Below are 10,042 nucleotides of genomic sequence, written 5' to 3'. Positions count from 1 at the left end.
TTGTGACTACTAGAATTTACCTACTGCTGATTCTCCTCTCTTCTTTTGACCTAATTTAGCATTGAAATCCCCCAAAACAAATATAACTTAAGGCTTATATTTTATTTCATAGATATCTCCACATCTTCCTTAAAATTTTATATTTCTATCTTTTGTACGGGATGTTGTTGGACCATACATTTGAGTCTTGTAATTATATCACTGGAACTATATCTATCTATCTATCTATCTATATATATATATATATATATATATCCAAATAAGCCATATATATTTTTGATACAATAATGTTTGGATTCTCTTAACGACCTCGGGATCAGAGCACCAGGCGAAATCACACAAAGACAAGAGCTTGTGACCGGCCGGGAATCGAGCCCTGGTCGGCAAGCTTGTATAGACAGTGACCACTTGGCCAAGTGGTTTAGTCACTGTCTATACAAGCTTGCCGACCAGGGTTCGATTCCCGGCCGGTCACAAGCTCTGGTTTTTGAGTGATTTCGCCTGGGGCTCTGATCCCGAGGTCGTTAAGAGAATCCAGACAGTAATGTATCAAAAATATATATGGCTTATTTGAATATGAAAAACACGTCTAAATGTGCAAAGTTTATCATATATATATATATATATGTGTGTGTGGGTGTATTGATGTTATATATAGTGAATATATATATATATATATATACTATATATATATATATATATATGTATATATATATATATGTATGTGTGTATATATATATATATATATATAATGTATATATATATATGTATATATATACATATATATATATATATATATATTTATATATATATATATATATGTATGTGTGTGTATTGACATTATGTATTATATATATATATATATATATATGTATATATATATATATATTCATATATATATATATATATAAATATGTATATATATATATATATATATGTATGTGTGTGTATTGACATTATGTATTATATATATATATATATGTATATATATATGTATATATATATATATATATATAATACATAGTGTCGATACACACACACACACATATATATATATATATATATGTATGTGGGTGTGTTGACGTTATATATATATATATATATATGTTGATGCCCAACAATTACTGTCATCAACATTTATATAGAGTATATATTTATATATATATATATATATATGTATGTATATATATATATATATATGTTGATGCCCAACAATTAACTGTCATCAACATTTATATAGGGTATATATATATATATATATATGTGTGTGTGTGTGTGTGTGTGCGTGTGTGTGTGTGTGTTGATGCCCAACGATTAACTGTAAATAATGTTTGTTGTCTAGTTGTTGCGATGGTTAATGTTAAGATTTGCTGTGTGGTAGTTTGCTGGTTCGAGTCTATGCTCGGCCATATGAATTGTTTACTTGGTGTTGGGTTGTTTTAGCTAATTTATGCATAGTTCTCGGTCACGTGAACTTTATGGTAATCTACAGTGTCTTCCTGTAAACAAATGAGGAAACTTATCAGTTTAAAAAAGAGATTTCATACAGAACGGATATAACGAATATAACAAAAGTTGGTACTTACTGAGGAATATTTGGACCGGTTGTTATAGGAACACAATTGTAAGTAAACGCCTATTATACTGTTTTAGAATAACAGATTCATCTTTTCCCCTTTGTAAGCCTACATGTTACATAACGTATGCCTTTATATGAGCCTTAATTATATTGACTTTGTGTATTACCTTTTTGTAATTAGCAGTTATACATGCATAATTTACTTAATTAAGCTTTGCATATTGTTTCTATCAGTCATAGTTATTTAACTTAATAATTTTGTATACATTAGCTTATTATTCATACATTGATTTCCTTTTCATTTATCCATAGTAATTGAACCACATCACGTTACTTCACATCACTTCAAGTTACGGTACATGTGTCAAGTCTACATGTATAAATGCCTAACAATATAACCATATCGATGTTAACGTCATCGATCTAATAAAGAACTATATGTGCGTATCAAAATTGTTTTTCTCCATCATTCACGTTAAGCAATAGAAGAATAGTGCATTAACATCGTTCAATTAAATTGTTAAACTACCATCAACGACTCAAGCTGAAATTCTATAATAACTCTTATACGTGAGCCTCAAGAAGTGGAATTACAGCCTGTTATAAACAACTACAGACAAGATGGAGGAGTCTGATGAGACTGTCCAGAATAGTGCTCCCGTCGAAAACTTGGGTACGACAGTTGATATTCGAACATTAAAAAATAAATTGAGATCATCACTTGGCAACGTAACGAAAAAACGCAATGAACTCATAGGCCTCATGTCAAATCCTGACAACCTGCACTTGGTGAAAATGTGTCTAGAGGAATATAACGAAGCTTTCGATAAGTACAAAGAAAACTTCAATTGTGTCATGGATAACATCTCAGACGAATTGGAGCAAGACCAGGAATTGTCCAGATATGAGACCAAGGAAATTAGCATTCTGCAATTCCGAAACCATACTGGTGAATGGATGGCTATAAAGGAAAAACGACTTGAAGAAGACCTGGAGAGTCTTTTGAGCCGATCTGGCTCAAAACGTTCTTCCAAACAGTCTTCTTTCCTTCCTTCTGGCCAATTGGCTACGTCCGAAAAGGTGCGAGCCAAAGCACGCCTCGCCGAGTTGCTTGCCGAAAAAGAACTTGTGACAAAGAAAAAGGAACAGGAGGCAAAGACAGAAGAGATTCTATTGGATATTGAAATAGCCAAGACTCGAGCAAATGCATGTGTTTTTGCAGAAACCGAAAATGACATTGGAGATGACAATGTTGGTAACAAAGACAATGAGACACATACCAACATTATTGTGCAACGAGCCAACCATCAGGACGTGAATGTTATGGTCGCTGGACCTAGTGTAGTTGCCCCTGGAATTTGTGCGAGTGAAGGTGCTAACATGGCTATCGGTGGCAATATGGCCAACCAGGGTATACTCCCTGTCACCCAGGAAAATAGTGCCAGCTTACCCAGTCTAAATCCCAGCACTGCACAAGAATTTGTTCCCAGAAATTCTTCAGAGACTGTTACTAACAATCTTGCAACTCCGGTCAACGCTTTGAATGCCAAGTCATCAACGTTTCCAAATCTAGAACAGTATACATATCTGCCTGTAAATACACCTGTGAACAGTAACTTTGGTGCACCCTATCCACTGCCTAATTCACCTCCAGTTAACACCATACGGCAGCAGATTAGTGGTATCGCCACAGCTCTAGCTTTGCCTGCACCGGAAGTTCCCAAGTTTACTGGTGATCTTCTGGAATACAGTGACTTCATACTGGCGTTTGACATCAGGATCTCCTCTAGAACAGCCAGTAGCAGTGACAGACTTTACTACCTTTTACAGCATACCGACGGTGAACCTAAGGACCTCATCAGCAGCTGTATATACATGCAGGCAGACCAAGGATATAGTCGGGCAAGACAGTTGCTACAACAAGAGTATGGTGATCCTTATAAAGTATCCCTGGCATACTTGAAACAACTAAACGAGTGGAAGCCAATAAAACCAGACGAAGGGAAATATCTGGAAAGATATTCGCATTACTTGCTAAAATGCTTCAGCGCCATGCAAACACTTACTCACCTAGCTGTTCTTGATCATGCACCGAACCTGCAGGTGGTGGTCCAGAAATTGCCAAGTTATCTCCAGAATAAATGGTGCAAAAAAGCCACAAACCGCAGACTTCTCGAGAACAGGTCTTCGTGCTTTGGTGACATTGTTGAGTTTTTATTAACGCAGCAGAGTGTGTCAATGACCCAGTGTTCGGCAAAGAAGCAATGCATAGAGAACTGAATTCTAGTAAACCATCAAAAGGGAAACCAACAGAATCTGCATTTGCTATGCAAGTTAATCATGAGAGCCAAAGTGGAACTCGTGGTTTTAGGTCGCCCTCTTGTTTCTACTGCAGCAAAAATCCCGATGTAGATAACTGTGCAGATTTCAGGCAGAAATCTCTCGAAGAGAAAAGAAAGTTTATTATAGAGCAGCGTAGATGATTCGGTTGCTATGGTCTGAATCATACATCGAAGGGGTGCATGAACAAGCGAAAATGTCACAAATGTGGCAAAGGTCATCCTACGGCCATGCATATAGATGGCTTCAAACTACCTTTTAGGTCAAACTACTCTGATAGATCTTCATATTCTCAAAACCGTACAGAGAAATCCAGCCAAAACCATCCAGATACAGCTACCAGCAACGTTATTTCTCATGATTCCGCAATGGTTCTTCAAGCAATAATACCTGTTCGTATAAAACAGAGGGGAACCAACCGAGAAGTTTTCACCTACACCCTCTATGACCCAGGAAGCACAGGGTGCTTCCTATCAGAAGAACTGAAAGACGACTTGCAAGCTTCTGGTGTTCAAACAAATCTGCGTCTGAAAACTATGCATGGGAGAGCATAGTCAAAAGCTACCTTGTCCAGGATCTCGTCGTCAGTGATATAAACGGCCGGAATGGTATACTGCTTCCAAAAACGTATTCCAGACAAGAAATTCCACTGATCCATGATCAAATACCCCGTCCAGAACTGTTACGACGCTGGTCATATCTTCACGACGTGGCAAAATCGATTCCTGAAATAATGCCAGAAATAGACATCGGTCTACTGATTGGCAATAATTGCCCACTAGCAATGGAGCCTCTGAAAATCATATCAACAGAAGGCAAAGGCCCATTCGCTCTGCAGTATCGTCACGGATGGATAGTCAGCTCCCCGTAGAAGACAACAGCGTAACATGTACACATCGAGTAAACAGTAATCGCATTGTGACCTAGGACATTGAGCAGGCTACTGAAATTCTCTCCCCAAACATAATACTGAATATTCTGGAAAGTGACTTTATTGATAGCCGGGTAGCAAGGTATCCTGGAGAGAAAGGATTGTCTCCAAAGGATACTACATTCATGAAGAAGGCCGAAAGCAATGTCGTGTTTAAAGACGGTCACTTTGAGATCCCTCTCCCTTTCAGGAATCAGAACTTAATGCTGCCAAATAATAAGATCCTTGCAATCAAACGAGCACTCTATCTAAAGAAGAAAATCCAAAAGGATCCCAAGTACCATTCCGACTACATCAACTTCATTGACAAAATACTCCAGAATGACCATGCTGAACGTATCCCAGACTCCCTGCTCACAGCCAAATCTGGACATGTGTGGTACCTGCCCCATCATGGAGTGTACAATCAAAGAAAACCAGATAAAATTAGAGTGGTGTTTGACTGTAGTGCTAAATTCAATGGAATATCCTTAAACGATCAGTTGCTGCAAGGGCCTGATCTCACCAATTCTCTGATAGGTGTTCTAACCAGATTCAAAGAACACCAGGTAGCCTTCACTTGTGACGTGGAGTCTATGTTCTACCAAGTGAAAGTACCCAAACACCAATACAACCATCTCAGATTCCTCTGGTGGCCAAACGGTGACATATCAAAAGAACTGGAAGAGTACTGGATGAAGGTACACCTGTTCGGTGCAGTGAGCTCACCAAGTATTGCCAACTACGGACTTAGACGTGTCGCAGATGAAGGAAACAACTTAAGTTCAGAAGTCGCCCATACAATTAAGCGGAACTTCTACGTCGATGACTGTCTAAAGTCTGTACCCAGTGCCACCGAAGCCAGTTCTCTGATTGCTGAACTGACTGCCGCCTGCCGGGGCTGTGGATTCAGACTGTGTAAATTTACTAGTAATGACGTCTCTGTCCTAAACACCATCCCACCTGACGATCGATCAAAAGAGTTAAAGACAAGAAACATCAATTATGACCCACTGCCTACCGAGCACGCCCTTGGAATACTTTGGGTCGTCGAAACGGACACATTTGGCTTCTCAGTGTTGTTGCCAGACAAACCGCTGACAAGAAGAGGCATACTCTCCATAGTATCATCCATCTATGACCCCCTTGGTTTCGCTGCTCCATTTGTGCTGCTGGCAAAGCAAATACTGCAAGACCTCTGCAAAGAAACTAATCTCGCCTGGGATGATGAAGTGCCTGATGATCACCAGCGACGTTTCAAACAATGGATTATTGAAGCCCCGAACCTTCAGAGATAACAATCTTGAGATGTCTGAAGTTACCACAGCAAGCAAAAGATACGACTTTTCAGATGCGCGCTTTCTCAGATGCCAGTACATCTGGGTATGGCGCCGTTGCATACCTAACCTCAAACGAGGATGGATGTTTGAAAACTTCATTTCTCATCGGAAAAGCAAGGGTTGCTCCATTGAAAGCAACATATATCCCACGGCTTGAACTCACAGCGGCCGCTGTAGCTGTAAATTTAGGACAGAAAATGACCTTTGAGCTTGGTCTCCATCTCAACGAAATCTGCTATTACACAGATTCAACGACAGTCCTTTATTACATCAGAGCAGAGAGAAAGCGTTTTCCAGTGTTTGTGGCCAAAAGAGTCCGTCAAATAAGAGACTTCAGCAAACGCTAACCAGTGGAAGTACGTTAGCACTGATTTGAACCCAGCAGACGTTGCATCACGTGTAGTAGGTTCTGTCATATCGTCAGACATGACTCTTTGGCTGGAAGGTCCGGATTTGTTGAATATGCCGGCTTCGGAATGCCCTGCAAAGATGCACTCCAGCAGCGAACCGCAGGTTACAGAAGAGGACTTAATGTCTTTAGTTACTACAGCTACATCAGAAGAAGGCTCACCATTTATGACTTTAATCACCTATTTCTCCAGGTGGGAGAGACTGAAGAGAGCAGTAGCAGTATTCATAGCATTTTTGGCTTTCTTACAAAACAAAGAACAAACTATAAATTTAAGGACAGCACAGATCATGCAAAAGGCTGAAAAGGCAATCGTTTGCTTTATACAAAAGATCACCTTTGCAAACGAGGTCGAGAAACTCAAGAAAGCAACCACGAAAGAAGACAAGAGAGAACACTCGCTACCAAAAACAAGTACGATATTCTGTGTCGACCCAGTGCTCATCGACGGAACTCTACGAGTGGGAGGACGCCTCTCGAAAGCCGCAATGGAATCTGATGTGAAACATCCTATGCTACTGCCACAACATTTGCACGTCACCACTCTAATCGTACGAGATGCTCATGAGAAACTTGGCCATGCTGGTAGAAATCACACCATTGCACCAATTAGAGAACGTTTTTGGATTGTTTCAATCAACTCTGCTGTCCGACGTTAACTCCACAAATGCATAACGTGCAGAAAAATGAGAAAGCCATGCCTAGAGCAAAAAATTTCCAACTTACCTCAAGATCGTCTCAAGCCAGCTCCACCATTTACATTCACAGGCGTAGACTTTTTCGGGCCGTTCATTATAAAGGAGAGCTGCAAGGAGCTCAAACGTTACGGCGTCATATTCACCTGTCTTGTCAGTCGCTCCATTCATCTGGAAGCTGCTAACAGTCTCGAAACAGATTCTTTTATTCACTGCCTGCAACGCTTCATAGCCCGCAGAGGTACGGTACTAGAAATCCGATACGACAACGTGACCAACTTCATCGGAACATGGAATGAGCTGAACAAGGCTTGGTCAGATCTGAACCAAAAAAAAATCCAAAACAGACTAATGTACATGAATATCAACTGGAAACTCAACTCACCTATTGCATCGCACATGGGCGGCGTATGGGAGCGCCAGAATGCGTACCATTCGGAAAGTTCTATGTGCGCTATTCTTTGACCATGGGACTCGCCTCGATGACTAATCATTCCGCAGGCACCTGTGCGAGGTAGAATATATTGTGAACTCAAGACCGATCACGACCTGTTCTGATGATCCTGATGACATGGAACCACTAAGTCCGAGTCCAATCCTCCATATGAAGTCACCTAAGAGGTTAATACCAGGACCTTCGCAACCAGAATATGTGTACTCCAGAAAAAGGTGGCGTAGAGCACAATATTTGTTGGAATTGTTCTGGAGCAGATGGAAAAGGGAGTACATAGTCAGCCTGCAGCAACGCCCCAAATGGAACAAACAACAACGAAATACACGGGAAGGTGACATCGTGCTCCTGAAAGACGAGAACACGCCAAGACTTCACTGGCCACTAGCACGTGTAACAGAGGTACTGCCAGACTCCAGAGGTGTTGCGAGAAGTGTCAAACTTCGAACCCAATCTTCTGAACTGCACTGACCAATGAGCAAGGTCGTACTCTTGCTTCCAAAAGAAGATCAAGTGTTATAGATATTATCCAGAGACACTATATGACATTGATATTTCTGGTTCATATCTATTTGTCAAACTTATTTTTATTCTTTTGTGTTTATCGTTTTAATGTTCGTTCCTTATGCTTGTTTTATTCATGTTCTATTCACGTATTGTAGTATGAAATGAAATATTAGTTGTGCATCTTATATTTTTTTGTAAATCATATGATTTAGAGGTCGAGTATGTTGATGCCCAACGATTAACTGTAAATAATGTTTGTTGTCTAGTTATCGCGATGGTTAATGTTAAGGTTTGCTGTGTGGTAGTTTGCTGGTTCGAGTCTATGCTCGGCCATATGAATTGTTTACTTGGTGTTGGGTTGTTTTAGCTAATTTATGCATAGTTCTCGGTCACATGAACTTTATGGTAATCTACAGTGTCTTCCTGTAAACAAATGAGGAAACTTATCAGTTTAAAAAAGAGATTTCATACAGAACGGATATAACGAATATAACAAAAGTTGGTATTTACTGAGGAATATTTGGACCGTTTGTTATAGGAACACAATTGTAAGTAAACGCCTATTCTACTGTTTTAGAATAACGGATTCATCTTTTCCCCTTTGTAAGCCTACATGTTACATAACGTATGCCTTTATATGAGCCCTAATTATATTGACTTTGTGTATTACCTTTTTGTAATTAGCAGTTATACATGCATAATTTACTTAATTAAGCTTTGCATATTGTTTCTATCAGTCTTAGTTATTTAACTTAATAATTTTGTATACATTAGCTTATTATTCATACATTGATTTCCTTTTCATTTATCCATAGTAATTGAACCACATCACGTTACTTCACATCACTTCAAGTTACGGTACATGTGTCAAGTCTACATGTATAAATGCCTAACAATATAACCATATCGATGTTAACGTCATCGATCTAATAAAGAACTAAGAGGTACCTCTACATACGAATGTCCCAACATACGAAGTGAAATTCGACCAAATTTCTGCCTCGACATCCGAAGTGTTGCTCCAACATACGAAGTAAACATTACGCCATTGAGCGTCGAGTGCTCAGTTCTCTGTTCTTGTGTGTATCGTGTGGTTGTCCTCTGCTTGGTCTGTTATTAACAGTGCTTATTTTCTTCCTTTTCTCACATTTCCTTTTTGATTTTACCTATAATCATGGTGCCTAAGAAGCTAAGTTTCAGTACAGGAAGAAGCCAATTCTTTCATTAGAATTGAAGCAAGAAATTATAGAAAAACATGAGAGCAGTGTGCATGTGAGTGATACTGTATGGCTAAACAATATGGCCGGAATAGGCCTATGATCTCGAGGATCATCAAGCTGAAGGCAACCATTAAAGCAAATAACCATCGAAGGGGATCACCATTATTACAAGACATCGTAGCAATACCCTGGAAGAGATAGAACGCCTTTTGTTGATAGGGATAAAGGACAAAGAGATTGTTGGCAACGATCATTTGTGAAAAGGGCCAGCGTGATGAACAGAAAGAAAGAAAAAAGTGAAGCAAAGAAAACTAAGATAGCATTAACAAGCTCTTTTAAATAAGACTTCTCTTTTTATGTTTCTCTCTAAACATAGCATTAACATGTTTTTTAAATAAAATCTCTCTCTCTCTCTCTCTCTCTCTCTCTCTCTCTCTCTCACTCTCTCATTCTTCTTCGCTGTTATAGTGTTAGATACGTCTATTTTTTTTCCGAGAGAGAGAGAGAGAGAGAGAGAGAGAGAGAGAGAGAGAGAAAGAGATTAAACAAAAATGTGTTTAGAGTACATATGATTTTTAACAGCGTCAACGA

The 10,042-nt window shown here is 39.2% G+C and overlaps 2 protein-coding genes across 2 annotated transcripts; both read left to right on the top strand.

Moving 5' to 3' along the window:
• The first annotated feature begins 4,975 nt into the window (after positions 1-4,975).
• On the top strand, positions 4,976-6,127 carry LOC137624740 (uncharacterized). The gene has a single exon (XM_068355692.1). It carries the CDS (start codon positions 4,976-4,978, stop codon positions 6,125-6,127), a length of 1,152 nt encoding a protein of 383 aa, XP_068211793.1.
• Positions 6,128-6,180: 53 nt separating this feature from the next.
• Positions 6,181-6,516, top strand: LOC137624739 (uncharacterized). The gene has a single exon (XM_068355691.1). The coding sequence runs from the start codon at positions 6,181-6,183 to the stop codon at positions 6,514-6,516; it is 336 nt and encodes a 111-aa protein (XP_068211792.1).
• Positions 6,517-10,042: the final 3,526 nt, after the last annotated feature.

Source organism: Palaemon carinicauda, chromosome 31 (genome assembly GCF_036898095.1).
Source record: "Palaemon carinicauda isolate YSFRI2023 chromosome 31, ASM3689809v2, whole genome shotgun sequence".
NCBI lineage: Eukaryota > Metazoa > Arthropoda > Malacostraca > Decapoda > Palaemonidae > Palaemon > Palaemon carinicauda.
This window is presented reverse-complemented; position numbering and strand designations above follow the sequence as displayed.

Excerpts from the sequence above, each read along its gene's own strand:
- LOC137624740 (XM_068355692.1), top strand. The coding sequence starts at position 4,976 with ATGAAGAAGGCCGAAAGCAATGTCGTGTTTAAAGACGGTCACTTTGAG.
- LOC137624739 (XM_068355691.1), top strand. The coding sequence starts at position 6,181 with ATGCGCGCTTTCTCAGATGCCAGTACATCTGGGTATGGCGCCGTTGCA.